At 45.1% G+C, this 21,148-nt stretch overlaps 1 protein-coding gene across 1 annotated transcript; it reads right to left on the bottom strand.

Moving 5' to 3' along the window:
* Positions 1-14,022: 14,022 nt before the first annotated feature.
* On the bottom strand, positions 14,023-21,148 carry INHBB (inhibin subunit beta B). The gene is made up of 2 exons (XM_077830250.1): positions 20,749-21,148; positions 14,023-14,798 (listed from the first exon to the last, which is right to left on the bottom strand). The coding sequence occupies exons 1-2, from the start codon at positions 21,146-21,148 to the stop codon at positions 14,023-14,025; spliced, it is 1,176 nt and encodes a 391-aa protein (XP_077686376.1).

The following is a 21,148-nucleotide window of genomic DNA, read 5'->3' as shown; positions in this document are numbered from 1 at the left end:
AGTCAAAGCATATAGTTTCTCTCATATTAAGTTTCAGAGTAGCAGCCGTGTTAGTCTGTATTCGCAAAAAGAAAAGGAGTACTTGTGGCACCTTAGAGACTAACAAATATATTTGAGCATAAGCTTTCGTGAGCTCTAAGGTGCCACAAGTACTCCTTTTCTTTTTTCTCATATTAGGCTTGGTTCTCGTTACACTGGTGACAGACAGGAGTAATTCCAGTTGAGTCAGAACCAGTGGGAGACTAGTATAAATCGGATTAGAATCAGGCCCCCTCTCTTTTAGCCCCTACATAGTTTGGTTTTTTTTCTTCCCTGCACAAGCACCAGTGCTTCAAGTTCATGGGGAATGGCTGTAATATTTCTACGTTATCCTGAGTGATGTGGCAAAAAGGTAATTACAGAGTCCAGGAAAGCTAAGCAACACTGTTGAAACAGTGAGTGGTCTAATGGCTTGAACATGTCCTGTGCACTTGTGTTCTAGTGGGAGTCCTCCAGACCCCCACTTTGCACCCTAGGTTATTTAACAGCTCTCTGCAACACTGGCCTTTTTGTCTGGGACATCTTGGCACCAGCATTGCATAGATATATCTGATTTCTTTCAGATGGTCTGCAAATAAACTTGCTCTTTATGAGTTTGTCATCAGTATCCACCAGGTTTCCGCCACTCTGTTTCAGACTTGAGCTTTATGCAGAAATATATTGAAGTCTGCAGGAGGACTTTATCAAAGGCAGCTACTCCACCTCTACAGGCTTTTGCCCAATATAAAGCTAACTTGAGCTTCTCTCTAAGACCTACTTTTACAGTAAAGGAGCCATTTTCCATGTCTGATGTGGGGAAATACTTTGCACCAGCACATCTGGTCTAGGCTATCTAGAATCTATAGACCTTCAGCCAGAATTTAAAGCTGGCCTCCACTGGCAGACCCCTCATGGGAGTTCAGTAACCACACCATAGGTACAGTGGGCTGTATGTGCAATTTTGTCAAAACAGAAATGGGAAACCTTTGAAAGGACAGGTCAGTTCTATCACAGGGCTTGATTCCTGCTCCCACTGAAGTCAACGTGAGCTACTGAGTACTCAGCACTTTTGAAAATCAGCCCACTTATTTAGGTGGCTAAATATGCACTTGGGGTCCTTATGTTGTGCTGCGTTTTTTAAAATCTTGGCCTGTATGAATATAGTGATGTAGTAAACAGGGAAGCTTTTAGAGTGCTGAGTTTCCCCTGGTTGATTTTCAAGCTTCAGCTTCACCTAACTATATGGGACTCTGCTTAGAAATAGAATTGAGAGAGACTGTGGAGCAGGATTTTCTGACCTCATGTCCAGATCCCCACAAAACCTTGGCAGCATTTAAAATTAGATGGCGTAAAATCCCCATCACACGCCCATGTCTCACTCAGAAACAAAACCCCAACCATCAAATTTGCCTAAAGGTCATTGCCCAGATAAAGAAATTACGAGGGTTTTAATTATTAATCTTTCAAGATCAAAAATTCCCTTCAGTACAGCACAGTGGGTTGCATTGGAGGTGTTCAGGGGAAAATTTATCAGAGGCCAGTGAGCTGAATTTTGTAAGCATAGTACTACAGGCTCATTTCCACTCCCATTGAAATCAATGGCAAAAGTCCCAGCCTCCTTCAAAGATCAGACCTTGCTAAGTTTACTCCTGTGAGTCCCCCTTAAGTCAGCCACATAACTAAGAAAGGCAGGATTCAGCCCTTAAAGAGCTGCCAATGCCTAACAGTGCTGAAAAGCCTCTGAAATAATTCTGCTCATACAATGCATTGTATGTTTTCAGGGATGTGAGTAGATTTCTTGATTTAAGACTAGGGATATTTGCATGAAAACTGGATCTATCTGACTTAAGAGTTCACCTGCTCCTGCACCTGCTCATGATTATTCCTTGTCTGAGACCATATTATAGAGAGGAAGGATGATCCAGTGGTTAGTGTTAGCCTGGGACTTGGGAGATCTGGATACAATTCCCTGCTCTGCCAGACTCCATGTGACCTTGGGCAAGTCACTTAGCCTCTTTGTGCCTCAGTTCCCCTTCTGTAAAACAGGGATAACCATACTTCTCTACCTCACACAGGTGTTGTGAGGATAATTACATTACAGATTGTGTGGTGCTCAGATACCACACTAATGAGAACCATATAAAGAACCAAAAATAGAGCAAATCTCCCTTCCTGTGATATGGAATCTAGAGTGGCCCAAGACCTGCCAAATCATCTAATTCCTTTCCCTGCCCTTGGAATATTGTTGTTGAAGTCACTAGCATTTTGACCTGCCAAGCAATGGGTATCCCTCCACATTCCTTGAGGACAGAGTGAAGCAAATAATTCACAAAATTATCTATCTGAGGACTTCTACCTCCTTTTCTGCTCATGGGCAGATTGCGATTCCTCTTCATTTGTCGTATTTATTTGACAAATTCCTACAGTTTGATCAGCAAATGTTTTGCTGCAAGTATTTAAAATGTTGGTTTTGTACATCCCATGGAATGGGTTCTGTTGCCTTAACCAGGTGAGCCCACGGGCACTCCTAACATGAGGACCCTCAAATGGAAATTTTAAATTCATTAGATAAACCGTTCATTGCAAATTGCTGAGCTTCAACGGAAGATGCTGGTACAGAGATGGCACTCATCAACCACCGCCCAATAGGCCAGGTCTAGATTCCCTTCAGTCATAGAAGCAGGGGACATATTCTGACCCAAGGAACTCAGAATCATAGAACCCAGAGATGGAAAAGACCTAGAGGGCCATTTAAGTCCATTCTCTTCACAGGGCAGTGTTGTACACATTCCTGTTTCAGCCGAATACCCCTAGTTAAAATAACAGAGAAAGAGAAATACAGATGACGATCCATCAGTACTGCAGAACACATTTGAGTGAGAGAGAGAGAGAGAGAGAGTTTCAGCATGGTCTATGAAACGCTGTTGAGTCTTTCCAGAAATGTACTCTCCCTTCCTGCTATGTACCCTACTCTAATTCCAGTTTAAAAGCTTTTTGATTCAGAGGAAAATGGATAACAGGATTTAGAAACAGATACAAATAGTAAAAGTAGGGCTTTGTACAGTCCCATAGCTACAGGGGATGGGATTGTCCAAACATAGGCTCTACTAATCCATCAAGAAAATGCCCTTAAAACCTGTTCAGAGTCAGGCTTAAACTCATAAAATCCAGGAAATTCAGGGCTAAGCCTGGATATCTGGACTGATGTTCTATCCTCAGTTCACCTTAGTGGGCAAATGCTGATTAATTCATTCATTCATTAATTCCCTGTTATGCCTGCACTGAAATATCAACAATCAGATTTTATAGGAAGAGGAGAGATTATTTTTCTCTTCTAGTTGTAGTAGGGTCACTCAGTATCATTCGCTCCTTTTCCTGGTAATGGTTTATCACCCTATGCAGTAGTTCCTTTCGGATCTCTAAATCTAGCAAGCAGCTGCCTTGTTAGTCTTTGGATAAGAGACCTCTAGGGAAACTCCAAGCTATTACAGGAAGTGAGGTTGGTTATCAATAGGTGGCAGCCTGTCCACTGCATCAGTATTGAACTAATGTCCCAGTGTAAAACAACCATCATCTTGTGCTTCTAGGACTTCCAGGGACAAGAGGATGAGACTAAGGGCCATGTTTCTAAAGGTACTTAGACACCGAATTGCCATCAATTTCCATGGAGGTTAGGCACCTAAATACCTTTAAAAATCTGGCCCTAGATCCCCTAGTTAGAAGCTGCAGATCAGGCACACGAAACACATACAGAGCCATGAGTTAGACCAGCCTGGTATTATTAGAGGGCACTGTGCTACTAGAGTTGCCATCTTTTGGCTGAAACATTAAACCACTTCTATCTAATTTAGGTCTTATATGACCCCCCATTACCATAGTATTTGAGTGGCGCTCAACCTGTAATGTATTTATCTTCAATACAATATTTATTTTCACCACCCCTGGAGGTTACCATTATCCCTATTTCACAGATGGTACAAAGAGGCAGAGAAACTATGTGATTTGAGCCATGGTCCCACAGGAAGTCTTTAACAGAACAAGGAATTAAGTCCAGGTCTCCAAAGTCTCAGGCTACTGCCCTAACCACTGGACCATCCTTCTTATCTTCTGGTAATTGAAGTTCCTAGGGTACTTTACAAGCAGGACAGCCTATTAACCCCAGCATCTTGGCCAAATTCCAGTTTGGGTAAATACATTCCACTCGGCAGCGGTTTCCAATGGATACAGTGGTTCTTACTTCTAGTTCTAAACTATTTTGCAGGGCAGCTGTTTGATCCTGGTGATGACTGCACTTCAGTGAGTGAAGGGACCTGATGGGCAAAATAAATTAGGTCCCAGCAACACTAGAAACCCCATCTCTATCTCTGAACCACCAAGACAACTGCATTCCTCTGAGACACACAAAGCCCAAATGTGCAGACGCACAAATGCAGCTCACAAAGCCCAGGTCAAAGCAGACCAGAATGAAGCACAAAGCATTCTCAATCAAGAGGATCTGTCTGTGGAATGAACTTCCAGCAGAGATTAGATGGATCCACAATTTGCCCATGCCTAGAAACCTGCAAAACCTTCCTATTTGATAAAGCTTTTCCACCATACCCAAGATGATACTCACAGAATCAACCATTCCTTTCTCTCCACCACCAGAATAAACAAAACATCAACAAATGCAGCCCAAGCAGCACTTTCTATACTCTGAGAAGGCAGGGGAGCCATAGAGCTTGCTACTGCCAACCTACAGCGATGAGCAGCAGTAGAAAACCTCAAGAAAGATAAGACTCAAACTACTTATATCCAGATTCATCACTAGTGAAATGGGCACAATTCCACTGAAATCAGTAGAGTTGCACCACCATACACCAGCTGTGAATTTAGCCCATGGCTCTTAAACTGTGTAAAGCACTTCAGAAAGAAAGGTGCTATATTTAGGAACCGTAGTATTGCTGTGTAGATATTTTCATAACCCCTAATTATGCGGGGGGGGGGGGGAATTGCAAGCTCTGTAGTATTAACTAGATTGGATACATATATAATTAGAGAATGTTTCAACATGTAGACTCTTGACACTGGAGGCTTTATCAGCTCTTCCTACCTTCCTGATCTGTTTTGTTTTGATTTTAAAGCTGTTTCTGTCAATCATGGCAAGATTTACTCAGAGCACCTACGGCCGCTGTACATACTAGCATAAAATGTACAAGTAACAAACTTGTGTTCAAATCATCCTTATACTACCAGAAAGAGAACTTTACGTTGTTGTTATTATTGTTATATAACACCCAACACATGCTAGGAGCTAAACTGATCAGACAAAAGCAACTGATCATACAAGGTCACTGCCTAAATCGCTTACAGACTAAAGCCCTCCCCACCACAGGGCCTCCATGAGCTCATGTCTGCAGGTGGGAAGGGGTTCAGACAGGGACTTCCTTCCCCAAACTGTCTCTCTCTCTGCAGAGTAGAAGACCCCTGAACCAAAGGCACCAGCTCCTGCAGAAGTGGGATTAGGCAGAAGTGCTGAGCCATGGGTCATTAGAATAGATGCCCGTTCTTTCCTGTAGATCACCAAGATGCACAAGTATCTTAGAAGATCTGTGGATTTATGGAAGATGTTCCTTAAGGTGCCAGTGGCAGGATGTATCAGGCCCTAAAACTAACTAGAGTTGGCTAATGACAAACAAAAGTGGAGGGATTGCCTTTTGGAGGGGTAAAGGGAGAATATTTCATTTTTTGTCAAAAATTCCATATATCACTGAAGTTAGAAAAAATATTCAACCAACTTTCTTAAAAACTCATTTTTAAAAATCATGCAACTCTAGGATTTGCATTTCATTTCTGTGTATTGCTGAAGTGATTAGTTCTTATTACTATCTATTGCCTGCAAAATAAAGATTTTTTTTTATTTTACTTGGGGGGGATGGGGACATTCTTTCCTACTCAGAGATAACCAAATGGATTTAATTGCCAGATTCTGATTTTAAAAAGCTTTTGTGGACCCAGTCTTCTCATGCCAATTTCTAGCCCAATGAGAATGTTAAGGACTGGAGTATGGGTATAAGCACCCCAAAACATGAGTTAATAATAGAAAGAGACAAGGATGTTGGTATAGTGAAATGATATGGCTATTCTAATACTCTTGTATCCAGACCACTATTGTGGCATGATTCATAATACCCAATGCCATGGACATCATAGAATCATAGAATATTAGGGTTTGAAGAGACCTCAGGAGGTCATCTAGTCCAATCCCCTGCTCAAAGCAGGACTAACACTAATTAAGCCATCCCAGCCAGGGCTTTGTCAAGCCAGGCCTTAAAGATATTAAAAGATATTACAGAATAGACCAACAGCAGCTTATCTCTGGAGATGTAGATATAAAGGAACATAATACAAGGAACCCTCGTGCTGACTGATTTAAAATAGGGTTCTTGCCTTCAAGCTCATGGGATAAATTCACACCTGGTTTAACTGGGTGCCACTCAATTGAGGATAATGGAGCTGCAGCCTCTGAAACTGCCCGAAAATATTACAGGCCTTGTTCTCCAATATCTTGCACCTTGTGCAGTCATGTACAATTGTACAAAATGGGTGTAAAATGCCTGCATGCCATGCCAGTCACATCCCCCTCCCAGCCACATGACGAGGGAGGGATGTGCAGACACCAGTAATTACAAGATTGCTGCATGGTGGCCACGGCTTGTGTGTGCAGCTTAGAGGGAATGTAGATGCAGGGAAGAAAAAAAATGGCACATTTTCACCAGCAACTAGCAAAGCACTACAAAATCCCACCCTGGACAGTTAAAAACCAGCCAGGTGTCAACCTTACCAGCATCCCCTGGCATCGGAAACATGACTAGGTAAGAGGTTGTGAGGCCAAAGCACCACTGTACTCTGGATATTCTCAGTCATTGCAACAGCCCCTTGGGATTATAGGCACCTAGAGAGAATATAGGACAGCCTTGGGGTTGCTCTACTCTGTCCTAGAGACTAAACCAGACCCTGACTCATCATAAAATGAGGGATAAGCAAAGGTGGTTTGCCTTCCTCTTTGGGTGCTGAGCTGACTGGAGCTCAGCCACACTTGAAAATTCATCCCATTGCCGTCTCTTTAGCTATTTTATGGGCACGTACACATTATATATATATAGTGTTACAGGGAAGTACTCAAGAGTCAAGAAATGCCCCCTTGTGCAAAACCTATTATAATATTGTCACTGAAGAGAAGATCATATGATGGCTACCACAGCATACAATATACTTTGTTCTTATAGAGAACCATACACTCTTCAAGGTACTGTCTCTATAAACATTAACTAATTTATGTATATGTGTTCTGTGTGTGTTTATATACACAAACACACCATCTAGAACAACTGAAGTGAAGATCAAGCAAAATACACAAACCCACACCCATCTAAAATACAAACACAGATTCTCATGAGTCATTATTAACCACCTCATAAATTACAGGGTTTTACAAAATATTATTACTGGAGATGATTCACTCCAATGGACCTGAACTGCACATACATAACTCCCATTAGTAGTGATAAGAGTTGTTTGCTTTGCCTTCACATGACACTGGAATCCCAAGGCCTGGATTTACAGAAATGCTGAGCGCCCACAGCCCTGCCCAACTAGAGTTGGGGGAGCTTTGGGTGCACGGCACCTCTGGAAAAAAAAATCCAATCCAAAGATTAGCTGGGGAGGACTAAAACATGGTTACAATATGCAGTCTGAGTAACAGGGAGCGTGGGGGGGCTGCTGAGGAGCGGTTCATGGCATAAGGGGGTCAAGAATCCATTTCTACTGCCATACCACAGGGATGAGAGAGCCACCCCCTGGGCTGCAGGTAACACTTACGATTCCTGTATCACTGCTCCTGGAGGGAATGACTAGTTGAGCTATGCAGTTCAGGCTCCACTGTCCCTTACACCATTCCTCCCATGTTGCCCGACCAGTCTCAAAACTCCCCCTTACCCCATACCTGACCTGGGATATAATGAGCCCCTGAAGCAATTAGTTTCTTGGCACTAAGTGAACATAGTCTTAACTGCCCTGATTCTGTGCTCAGCGTAAACACTGCTCCCTGAAATGGGGAAGGATTAGCACATTTCCACAGATACCAATGAAACAAAACTCATAGGCAATGAGCTCAAACCTGCACTCTCTACTTAGGAAAAATGCTAACAGGATGCAAGATTGGGCCCATCTGACTGATGTAAGTTCCACACAAGGTGCTGGCTTTCTTAGGCATATGTATAAGTTTGCTTTTCTGCAGTGTCTTCTTTTCCCTCTAATGAATTAGTCACCTTCATAGCACTTTATAACACATTTTGCTGCACTATGGTGTTGGACAATTCTCCTCAGAACCAGAAAATAAAACCTAGGGGCAAGGCTACTTACCAGCTGGAAGGAAGCAAGAAATGTGCAGCCAGCAGCAGCTAATTACAAAATGGCCATTTTAGGGCTGCAGCTGCCTCATCCTGCCATATTTAAAAAGCCTATTCCTCAGAAAGGCATGCTGGGGAAAAGAGGGAAGCCCTACAGTAAGACGAGGCAGTGGGGACCCGACAGTTGCTAAGAAAAGCCTTGCATCAGTGTATCTTACTGTGGCATTACAGTATTATAATTATTTATAAGTCTGCCTGTGAAGCGTACATGGGTCATAGATGTATTTTTACATTACATTGTTTCAATTGGGGCTGGGTTGTGCAAGGCATAAAGCATCCTGAACTTCCGTGAGGTGCTCAGCGCCTTGCAGGAGTGAGCCCTTAATTGGGAGATGCAGCATGCTTCAGGCTACATAGAACAGGACTGAGACTTTGAAGCTCTGGGCTGTTGTCCCAGATGTTCTGCTAGTCTGTGTGAGCCAAAGGAAGTCACATTGCCTCTCTGTGCACCAATTTCCCATTCTACCTGTCGTCTGTGTTTATGTATTTAGATTGTAAACATTTCAGGGCAGGGATGGTCTCTTACCATGAGTATGTGCAGTGCCTAGCACAATGGGGCCCTGATCTCTGCTTGAGCCTGTTGACACTACCATCATACAAATACTTCACAATAACAGCTGTGCCCTAATCCTGCATGGGCAGATCCCTGTACCCCCACTGAGCTCATTGCAGGATTCAACCCTACAACTACAAAGCATACACTCTTACCATCAGTCACCAGGGCCCAGACCCTGAAAAGTATTTAGGTACCTAACTCCCATTATACACCCCACACTGGAGCCCATGCCACTGCATCTTTACTGCTATTTTTAGCTGTGCCAGCTAGATTAAAGCTAGCACAGCTATGCTTACTGGAGCTGCTGTCACAACTCCAATTCCAGTAGAGATTTAGCCTTAGTCTATGAATCGGATTGATGTTTTGCCTTTAAATTTTGAGCGGTGGATAAAATATAGACAACAAAACACAGGAAATCAGCTTTAATATAAGGCTGCCATGTGCATACATCAGGATTTTGATGGCGCCACAGAGTTCTCAGCCACTGCTGCTTGTGTTTGCCATGACACCATAAAGCTTTAGCTCATCACTTTGCAAAGGGAATCCCAGTGACAACTGGGTACATTCAAAGAGGGTTCTTGCTGGATAGAAGTGGCGAAACCAGAGTAAAATAAGAAATATGTAAGATTGAGCCTGCAAGCCCTCTGCACACAGACATTCTATTGAAGACAACAGGAGTCCTGTGCATGTGATCAGGCCCTCGATTTGATATTGGAAAAAAACAGGCTACAGCTCATGTCTCACAAAGATTTTAAAATATGGCATGTTACACAGAGTGGTTATGTGAGTCCAAGTAATCACACCAATTATGTAATTTCATTTAATTGTGGTAATTACTGAAATACACAACAGCTTTCTAAAAGTTATTCCAAAAGCTACACCCGAAGACCATGATAGAGCCTAATTCTGTTTTCACCTATTCTGGCACAACTCAGGAATAACTCCACTGAAATCAATAGAGTTATACTGATGTAAAAGTGGTTGCTACAATTGTGAGAGACCAGGGAAATCCATCGTTTGAATAGAGATCTTGACCACTCGAGATAATTAAAGATCCTGTGGTACTTTGCACAAGAGGCAGGTGCTAGTTCCTGGCCAAACACCAAGGCATGTAAGAAAATAGCCCCTGTATATTCAACCTTCACTGCTTAGTTCTAAACTGATGTGTAAAGTTGTTGTACTCAGTTAAGCAGTTGCTGATTCCAAACCAAAAGGGTGGATGCATTTTAATGGTGTACAGAGTAGAGAGAGAGAGAGAGAGAGAGAGAGAGAGAGAATCTGTGCTTATTTGCACTAGAGTGTATCAGCGGAATTACTCCAAGCTGACACCGTTAGTGAAAGCAGAAACTGCTCTCAGAGAAAAATCTTTTGCTTTATGAAAGAATCTTGAAATATTTTGTAAAGTGCTTCACAATCTTTTGAGCAGAAAGTCACTGTCCAAATGTAAGTTAGTTTTAAGAATAATAAATTCATTAAGCATAAAAACTGGGATTTTCAAAGGACCGTAGGGGAATTGGGTACCTTATTCCCGTTGGCACCTTTGCAAAATCCAAGCCTAAATCCTCAGTACTTAGGCACAACTGTGCTTTTTTTTTTTTTAACTAATATTATAGATCTGTAGCCAGTTGTGGCAAAGAATATAAAGATTAACCCTTGTTTTTCATGATCTGTCTGTACTGACTTTCATGTTCATATGTTATTGCTGTGTGAACAGACTATACAACAAATACATTGTTAATTTCCAGTTCTGACTTCTCCTCTCTCACAAGTGACAAAGCAAAGCAGGTGAGTCTTGGATGATTTCTGAGCAATTATCTGTTACCAGTGGAAATGCACAGTGTGCAAAGTCGAACCATCGTGTGTTCTGTTGGTGCACCATATTGTGACATGCCTTTCACAGAACGCTCATTAACACCAGTAGGAGTTCCATGTAGGGAACTTAGTTTTTACTTCTGTTAGAATATTTTAAATGAGGAAGGAGCATGGATTTCCAGTTCCAGAACCTCAGTGCACCAGCAGGACTGAATAATAATATGTAGCATTTACAAGGCCTAAGCCGAAGCCCACTGAAGTCAATGTGAAAGACTCCCATTGATTTCAATGGGCTTTGGATCTGGCCCACTGTGCACTTTTGCAAACATTAACTAACCTTCACAACACCTGCTGTGACCTGTGGCCTTTGCAACAGCTGCAGATAAGCTCCATGTTATAGAGAGAGCAACCTGAAGCAAAAAGATGAAGGCCACCATTTCCAAAAGTGGCCTATCATTTTGGGTGCTTCTTTTTCTGGGTGTTCAACCTGAGATATGTGGGGCCTGCTGTTGAGATGTGCTGAGCCCCTACAACTCCAGCACCTCTGAAAACTAAGCCCATAGTGCCTCAAATTGGCACTCAAAATCAGAGCCCACTTTTGAACATGTTGGTCTAAGTGATCCCTGGGCTGGGTCATTGTCAGAGCCAGGATTAGATCTCATGATTTATTAGCCCCCAGCTTTGTGCTAAGACCAATAACTCATTCCACACCTAAGAGCAACAGACGTTGCCCAGACATTGGGTAAAATGTTAAAAAGTGCTTACATGACTTGGGAGCCCAAATCTTATTTTCAAAAGTGACCTAGGCCCAGATCCTCAAAGGTACATTGGTGCTTAACTCCCACTGATTTCAATTTAGATGCCTAAATAGCTTTGAGGATCTGGGCCCAAGTCATTTTTGTATGCCATAATTATAGAACCTGCTTGCTTAACAACTGACTTTTGACTGTCCCTTAAGTGGTGCTTGAAGACAGATTTCATGACATACAAAAAAAACACATGAACTGAAAATACTTATTTGACAACTGTTCAGGTGCCTGTAAAGCTGGAAAAGCATAATATATGATTTTCAGGCCAGGATCGGGGCCTGACACCAGACTTTGCTGTGGTGAGCAATGTTAATACAGTCTAGGGTTGCCAAACCTCCAGGATTGTCCTGGAGACTCCAGGAATTAAAGGTTAATCTTTAATTAAAGATTATGTCATGTGAGGAAACCTCCAGGAATACATCCAACCAAAATTGGCAACCCCTATAGTAGTCTCATGCTCCATCTTACCCACCCTCCTCACCCTTAATCCTGAGAGTTGTAAATTATATGTAACCAAGCTTCCCAGGAGGTGACATGCATAAAAGCTCATCCAGTTTTCAATCTTTTTATTTACTTAATCTGTACACAAATGCAAAATACTTCAACAGCAAATCTAAGTGAAACTTGTTTGGTTTTAAATTACTATGGAACAGAACCTAAAAGGAACTTTATTAAATAAACATAAAAAATGGATTTAAAGGATGTACATATTGTAATGTATTCTAGAACAGTCATTTTTTCACGCTACGTTCCATGTGCGTACGGTATAGAAAAGACATTGAATAGAACAAACAATCCATTTTGTACCCTGAAAGAATCGGCAGGCCTTGTGAGGGATTGCTCAGTACAACTACATGATATACGATGGCTTTGCCATCTCATAAAAATTATAACTAATACGTTGGCCTCTTTGGTTCCAAAATTTATGTATAATACATTTAAATGTATTCATTTTTGCTGCTATAAAAATAACATTTTTTTTTCAAATGGCAGGTTTTTGACTAATCATGCAACTAAATCAGTGCAAACATTAAAAGCAATCATTCGCTTTAAAAAAGAAGCAAAAGATTTAATTTCAAGTATAAAAAAATATAAAAAAGTCATATCATAAGTCCAGTTTTGTCTAGTATGGGTCAACACTTTAAATTGCATAGCTCATGCGGCACCTGTTTACCTAGATAGTGAGCAAAGATAAGTGCACTATCAAGTACCACTTTTCAAGGCATTGAAATCTGCAAGTGCTATAATATGTGCATTCAAGCAGTTTGCAAGTGCTATGCTGTATCTTTATTTTCGGATCTTTATGGCCATCCTTGACACTTCCTGGTAAAGAAATTGAAAGCACTCTCCTCTCTCCTCCTTTCCAAGACTTGTTAAAATGTTCTTCACCTTTTATTAAATGCACAGCATTTTTCAGAGTGTCTCCACCACGTTACTGTAATTCCTTTTAGGGTTCATTGGTTTAGTTGCGGTAGCATTTGTTTTTGTTTGTTTGTTTTTTCTCCCACATTACATGTCCTTGCGGAGTCTCCTGCTGAAACACACAGATTGCAACTTTGATTTTTTGTTCTTAAAACAGCAAGATGCTAATGGTCAGCACAATCCAGATATGACAGAAAAGCCCCTTTTCAATGGCACAACAGACATAGCCGTCCATGGATTTCTAGCAGTCAGTTAAAGCATCAAATAATGCCAACCTAACGTGATTTAGAAGAATACAGCAAGTCTCAGAATTACAGTAGCTGCTTAGGTGTATCTCTCCCTCTCTCTCATGTTATCATGTGATATTCCTTACTGGAAGTGCTGTCGGAAGATAAGGATATGTGTGGTGTTTATATTAGGAGATTTTAAATTAAGAGGAAGTGATCACCTGCGTAGGCAGGTGGACTGCGGCTTCCCTTTGGACCTAAGAGGTGATGGTCATTTTTAAGTTTGGTGATTTTGACTCCTGCGTGCAAGAATATATTATGTTCTCTCTTTTCTGTGTTCTTTTGTATGAGCACATAGAGCTCATTTCAGTCTGACTTTCCAGGCAGGTGGGGAAACAGTTGCTTAGCCATTCACTTGTACTGGCAGGCATTTTAGTTATGTTGTCACTGGTGATTGACTTCCTGTTACTTGTATCTCTTTTTCGTGTGTGTGTGTGGGTGTGGGTGTGTTTAAAGTATTTCATAGCATTAGTTTACAAGTGGTAGAATATTTAAATATCCAAGATCCACAAACTGCCACTGTCCTGACACCGATGTGAAACTTTTTTTTTTTTTGCCAGACTTTTCCACAGTGACTTAACACCGATGCCTGGATACACAGTGAAACTTCCTCCAACACCATCTAGTATGGGAATGTTCTCTTTCTCCCCCCCGAAACACACCTTAAATCAAGCACAACCACATTCTTCCACAATCATATTGGGAACGTCCCTTTTCACAATGTTGTATTCATCGTCAAAGTACAGCATTGACATTGTGCTAAGTTTGGTTGGAATGCAACAGGAGTTCACGGTGCCTGGGTTCAGCCCTCGCATGCGGTACTGATTCACTACCGCAGTGTGAAAAGAGGAAGCTGATCCTGGGACTCCAGCCAAGTAGGCTGGGCAGCTCCCTTCACAGTAATTCCCATAGTAACCTGATGGCGCTATGATCCAGTCATTCCACCCAATGAGTCTAAAGTCAATGTAAAACTGTTGCCTGCAACATAGATTGGTCCTGCCATCACACTCCAGGCCTCTTTTCCGGATCCTGTGTTTGTTATCAGCTAACCGGGCTTGCACTACTAAAAAAGGACGGTGGGATTCCTCCCCAGGGTCCACATAAATTGGCAGCACTGAATACTCTTCACAGCCCTCACATTGAACATCCAGGTTCAGTCTCCTTTCTCCTTTCTCAAACAGAGCCTGGATCACCTCGGTCATGGGAAAAGTGTGCCAACCACTTCTTTTGAGATCAACTTTCTTTTCGACCACATTCCACTTGTTGCTAGTGTCCAGGTCTTGGAAATAGATTTTGACTTTTACTTTTCGCCTGCTGCCTTTCTCTAAGACATACGGAAGCAGCTTCAAGTAAAGCCACAGGCTGGCTTGAACGACAAACAAGTTCTGGTTCCCTTCATTTGAAATGAAGAAATAGAGGCGGACTCTAGATGAGGCCATATCATCTGCAAGAGAAGGAGAGACCAGCAACATTAAGTCAAGAAGAAAATGCACTATTTGAGCAATTCTAGATTCAGAAAAATGCTAAAACATAACTGATCAAAACTACTGGGAGAATTTATTAGCCAGGAATAATGCACTGAATTAGAGATCCAGAATTTGTATTAGAAATACATTAAAAAGTGACTTCCCAGAGCAAAAATCTAACCAGGCCATAGCTGAACATGTCAGATCCAAAGAAAGCAAGATAAATTATTCAGAGGAATGGCTCTGAAGAGCCAGAGAGATTCAAGCGGGTATAAGAGTACCCTGAAAAATACAGCATTTGTACCTTGATATCTACTAATTAGTTTAGGAAAAGGTTCAGCCTTCAGATACCTTTTGGATTTTACAGGAAAGGCTTTTTAACAACCAGAGAAGCTTCAGTGACTAACGAAGGATTTTGTTACAATTTCCCATATGCTAATCTTAACAGATAGCATCCAAAACACCAGGGAAAATGTTCTCAAAAGCATGTCCACTCGTACACAGGGTTAAACTAATCTATATCTACTCTTCCTAAGTAGCAGGGTATCACCCATCAGATTTTGATCTCTGCCTTTCCCCCGCCCATAAATGCTAAAAAGAGGTCAAATGAAGCAGCCGTGGTGATTGTAATATCCTTCTCATTGACTGGCCTTAATGTATTTCTTAATGTCAGAATTAAATGAGTGAAACTATCACTGATATTCCACCCAATGTCTAGCTTTAATACATTATTTGCAACCAAAAGTGTTCACCGCATGAAAGGTACCAGAACTACTTGTATCTGCTGGAATCATGTGCTATGAGCATCACACAGCTATGCTTTAGGTGATAAATGTCCAGTCTAGCCTTTTTAGTGTGCATTTAATCCACATGTTCTAATTACATTCTCCTGACTGCTATTTAAAATTATTGGATGGACAGGTGTTTCTAATCTGTTACAATCTGTTTGATTGTGTTCTGTACATTGCCAAGCTCAGATTTGTATCCCTTTCGGTTGCCCAGGAACCTTTCTTCTTTTTGTCCACCTATATATCTTTCGGGGGTTTTGTAAAGTCAGAGTCTTAGTGTGTCACCCCAGATCCCTTCAAAATATGTCTGTTAGGCCCAGGCAGTGCATATAATGTTTCTGGTGCCTTATCATGTTTGCTGTGTCTATGTATGTTTTATATAAAACAGATTTGGAAGGTGTTGAAAAAATAAGTGATTGTCAATTGAGTACTGAATAGAACTGCAACCCCAGCAGTGATGTCATAGCATTAGACTTTTAAGAAAATGGTAAAAAAAAAATCCTATTACTTGTCAACACACAACTTTTCTATAAACTGATCACAGTGAAAGGAAATCAACAGCATAGTGTCATTATATCAGTACAAAAATGCATATTACCTATGGTAGAAGAGCACCTAAGAGATACATATTCATATGTAATATATAGACCTATAAATATTGATGTGATTATAAACAGACAAGCATGTATCTATTTTGTTTATACACAGAAGATACTGTAAATGTATGCTTTTGATAGATAGTTGGGTAGATGCTGTAGATAGATGGGCAGTATACATACGAATAGATTTTGTAGATGGGTGGGTAGTCAGATACCCCAGAGAAATAAAAATAAATTTAGTGATACAGCAGATTGATTGAGGGATACAGCAGGAAGACAGGCATGTACTTATGGTGGATTGACAGTGTAGATGGATATGTAAAGGATATAGATCCAGTGGATGAATGGAAGGATGGATGGATACTGCAGGTTAGATAGATACATACAGTGAATGGATCAGATGGATGAACAGGACTGATATGGCTGATGGACAGGTATTGTGGGTGGATGGATACAGTGAACATGCAGCTGGATGGATGGATAGCCAGAGCAGATGGACAAACATACATTGTACGTAAAAGGCTGAACATAGTAGAAGATGGATACGTTAAGTGGAAAGATGGACTGACAGAGTGAGTGGATAGATCAATAAAGTGTGTGGATGGGTGAATGCACTAGGTAGCTGGCTGGATAGGTAACATAGGTGCAGGTGAACTATGGATAGATGGGGTGGGTAGGCAGATGATGGGTACAGTGAATGTGTACAGTGGATACATGGGTACACTGGAGGGATGCAATAGAGGAGGCTGAAAGACATACAGAGATAGGATGATGGAACAGACAGGGCTGTAAGGCATGTGAGTGGTGTGTGGATGGATGGAGCGAGCTGAGGGCATATGGAGGGAGAAGGTGAATGGATATAGCAGTGAGGCTGGAGGGTGTGGGTGGATAGATGGATGGATGAGTATAGCAAAGGGGGTGGAGGATATGGTGGTTAGATGGGTAAAATTGATGTAGTGAATGGATGGGTGGGTGTAGCAGAGGAATTAGAGGGTATAGAGGGATGGATGGAGTTGATAAGTGATGGTTGCAGAAATTGCTGAAGGACAAGTGGAAATGGATGGGTGGATGGATGGATCTGTCAGTCAGGCAGAGGTGATGGATGGGTGACTGGGTATAGCAGAGGGGGTTGGATGGCATGGGTAAAGGAATGGCTGTAAATGGGGAATGGAGGTAGCAGAGGGGGCTGAATGGCATGTGAGTAGAGGAAAAGAGGATGGATAGATGTATATATGGATGGAATAGCTTGGCAGAGAGGTGGATGCAATGGTGTAGTAGAGGGATGGATGGCATGGGGCGGGTGGATGTGATGATGTAGCAGAGAGATGGATAGCATGGGGCGGGCAGATGAAATATTGTAACAGATAGGTGGATGGCATGGGATGGGCAGATAGTGTGGTGTAGCAGAGGGTGGATGGTGGGGCAGGTGGATGGCATAGGGTGGGCAGCTGGAATGATGTAGCAGAGGAATGGATGGCATGGGGTGGGCGGATGGATGAATAGATGGAGAAGAGGGGTGGGTGGACAGATGGATGTATAGATGGATTGATGGGTGAAGCAGAGGGGTGGCTGTCATGGGATGAATGACTGGGTGAAGAATAGAGGTGGCAGGCATGAGATGGATGGAGGAATGGGTGAAGCAGAGCTGTGAATGGATGGATGGATGTATGCATGGATGAACGGGTGTGTGGGCGGTGGGGGTGAAGCAGATGGGTGGCTGCCATGGGGTGGATGCATGGATGGATGTAGGAAGCAGAGGGATGGATGGACAAATGGATGGATGGGTGAAGCAGAGAGTTGTCTGCCATGGAATGGATGAATGGATTGATGAAGCAGAGGAGTGTCTGGCATGTGGGAAATGGATGGATGGACAGATGGGTGAAACAGAGGGGTGGCTGGGATGGGATGGACAAATGGATGGGTGAAGCAGAGGAGAGGATGCATGGATGGCCGAAGCGGACGGTGGCTGGCCTTGGATGGGTGGATAGATGGACAGATGGGTGAAGCACAGGAGTGTTGTCATGGGATGGATAGATGAAGCAAAGGGGTGGATGGACAGATGGGTGAAGCAAAGGAGTGGCTGGCCTGGGGTCGATGGACAGATGAAGCAGAGGAGTAGCTGGCATGGGATGGACAGATGGATGGGTGAAGCGGAGGGGTGACTGGGATGGATAGATGAATGGATGGGTAAAGCAGAGGGGTGGCCGGTATGGTTTGAATGGATGGGTGGGTGAACAGAAGGGGTGGCTGGCATGGAGTGGATGGACAGATCAGTGAGGCAGAGGAGAGGCTGGGGGTGGATGGACAGGTGGGTGGGTGAAGCAGAGATGGCTGGCCTAGGGTGGATGGACGGATGGTTGGGTGGAGGGGTGACTGGCATGGAGTGGATGGATCATTGAACAAGTATGTGAAGCCGAGGGGTGTCTGGAATGGATAGATGGATGAACAGAAGGATGGGTGGCTGTGAAGCGGAAAGGTGACTAGGTGGGATGGATGGGTAGGTGACAGGGAGAGGTGGCTGGCATGGTGTGGACAAATAGGTGGGTGAAGCAGAAAGGTGGCTAGGATGGGGTGACTAGTATGGGGTGGATGGATGATTGGATGGGTGGGTGAAGTGGAAGGGGTGGCTGACATGGGATAGATAGGTGAATGGATGGATAAGGCAGAGGGATGGCTGGGTGGGACGTATGGGTAGGTGACACGGAATGGTGACTGGCATATGGTGGATGGACAGATGGGTGGGTGATGCAGAGGAGTGGCTGGCGTGAGATGGTTGGACAGATAGGTGGGTGGGATGGATGAACAGGTGGGTGACACAGAGGGATGGCTGGGATGGACGGACAGGTGGGAGGGTGATATAGAGAGGTGGCTGACCTGGGGTGGACGGGCAGATGGGTGAAGCAGAGGGGTGGCTAAGTTGGTGAAGAAGAGAGGTGGCAGGCATGGGGTGGGTGGATGGATGGATGGATGGATGGATGGATGAAGTGGAGGGGTAACTGGGACAGATGGATGAACTGATGGGTGAAGCAAAGGGGTGGCTGGGATGAATGGGTGAAGCAGGCGGATGGCTGGGTGGATGGATGGACAGGTGGTTGACGTGGAGTGGTGGCAGGCATGGGGTGGATGGACAGAAGGAGGGTGACGCTGAGGGGTGGCTGAGATGGATGGCCTGGGATATGGGGTGGCTGGGTGGACCGACGGACAGATGGTTGATGCGAAGGGGTGGTTGGAAGGGGGATGACATGGTGGGAGGTCTGAGACAGATGGCTGGGTGATGGGTTGGCTGGGAAGGACCGACGGACGGGGGGATGACACAGGGTGAATGGATGGAAGGGGTGACACAGAGGGGTGGCTGGGACAGGGAGGATGTATGGAAGGGGGTGAAGCAGAGGGGTGACTGGCATGGGGAGGGCAGATGGAAGGGGGTGGGATGGGGTGACTGGGACAAGGTGGACGGACGTAAGGGGGTTGATGCATGGAAGGGGGTTGACGTAGAGGGGTGGCTGGGACGGATGGCCGGGGAGCGTGGTGAGATGGGGTGTCTGGGATGGACTGACAGACAGCTGGGTGATACAGAGATGATACACAGGTGGGACAGATGATCGGGTGATGGGATAGGGTGGCTGGCATGGACCCATGGACGGATGGAAGGGGGTAACACAGGGTGGCTGCGGGGGATGGGATGCAGTGGCTGGCACGGGGCGGACTAATGGAAGCGGGTAACGTGGAGGGTTCGCTGGCCAGGGGTGGGATGGTGTGGCTGGCACGGGGAGGACAGGTGGAAAGGGGTAATGTGGAAAGGTGGCTGGGACGGATGGCCGGGGGTGGGATGGGGTGGTTGACACGGGGTGGATGGATGGAAGGGGGTAACGCGGAAGGGTGGCTGGGACAGATGGCTGGAGGGACAGGGTGGCTGGCACAGGGCGGACAGGTAGAAGGGGGTGACACGGAGGGCCTGGGACAGGGCGGATGGATGGAAGAGGGTGACTCGGAGAGGTGGCTGGGATGGACGGCCGGGGGTGGGATGGGGTGGCTGGCACAGAGCGGACAGGTGGAAGGGGGTAATGCAGTAGGGTGGCTCAGACGGATGGCCGGGGGGACGGATGGAAAGGGGTAATGTGGAGAGGTGGCTGGGACGGATGACCGGGGGGACAGGGTGGCTGGCCCAGGATGGACGGGTGGAAGCAGGTAACACAGAGGGGTTGCTGGGACAGGCCGTATGGGTGGAAGGGGTAACGCGGAGGGGTGGGCGGGGTGGCTGGCACAGGGCGGACAGGTGGCTGGGGGGATGGAGTGGCTGGGACAGGGCGGACGGGTGGCTGGGACGAATGGCTGGGGTCACGGGGTGGCTGGGCAGATGGGTGGAAGGGGGTGACGCGGAGCGGCTGGGACAGATGGCTGGGGGGACGGGGTGGCTGGCACAGGGCGCACGGGGGAAAGGGGATAATGCAGAGGCTTAGCTGAGATGGATGGCCGGGTGGCTGGGACGGACCGACGGCCGGGTGGGTGAGGCAGAGCGGTCGGGGGAACGCGGAACCCACCTGTCTCGGCGAAGCTGATGATCTCGGACACTTGCTCGTGCAGCGGGGGCCCGCCGCTCGCCTGCCCGTCCAGGCTGGGGATCTCCACCCGACCGTCCTCCCGCACCTTGCCGGCGTGCAGCTTGCGCAGCGCCGTGACCATGGCCGCCTTGGGCACGGCGTGGGTGATGTTGGGCCGGTCCCGCAGCTGCAGCCGGCTCAGGATGTGCCGCTTCACCGCCTCCAGGAAATCCCCGTCCACCTTGCCCGGCTCCTCTGGCCGCCGGAAGCCGCAGGACGTGCAGGTGTCCTGGGGGGCGCCCCCCGCGGTGGGTGGCGGCGTCGGGGAGCCCCCGGCGCCCATCGCCAGCCAGCAAGCCACCAGCGCGGCCAGGACCCCGCTCCAAGCCGGCCCGTCCAT

The sequence above is a fragment of the Eretmochelys imbricata genome, chromosome 11 (assembly GCF_965152235.1).
Source record: "Eretmochelys imbricata isolate rEreImb1 chromosome 11, rEreImb1.hap1, whole genome shotgun sequence".
Lineage (NCBI taxonomy): Eukaryota > Metazoa > Chordata > Testudines > Cheloniidae > Eretmochelys > Eretmochelys imbricata.
The sequence above is the reverse complement of the archived record's forward strand: the minus strand, read 5'-3'. Positions and strand labels throughout refer to the sequence as shown.

Coding starts and splice junctions, on each gene's coding strand:
- INHBB (XM_077830250.1), bottom strand. CDS start 21,148: ATGGACGGGCCGGCTTGGAGCGGGGTCCTGGCCGCGCTGGTGGCTTGC. Junction 14,799..20,748: donor CATCAGCTTCGCCGAGACAG/GTGGGTTCCGCG, acceptor CTTCTCTTGCAG/ATGATATGGCCTCATCTAGA.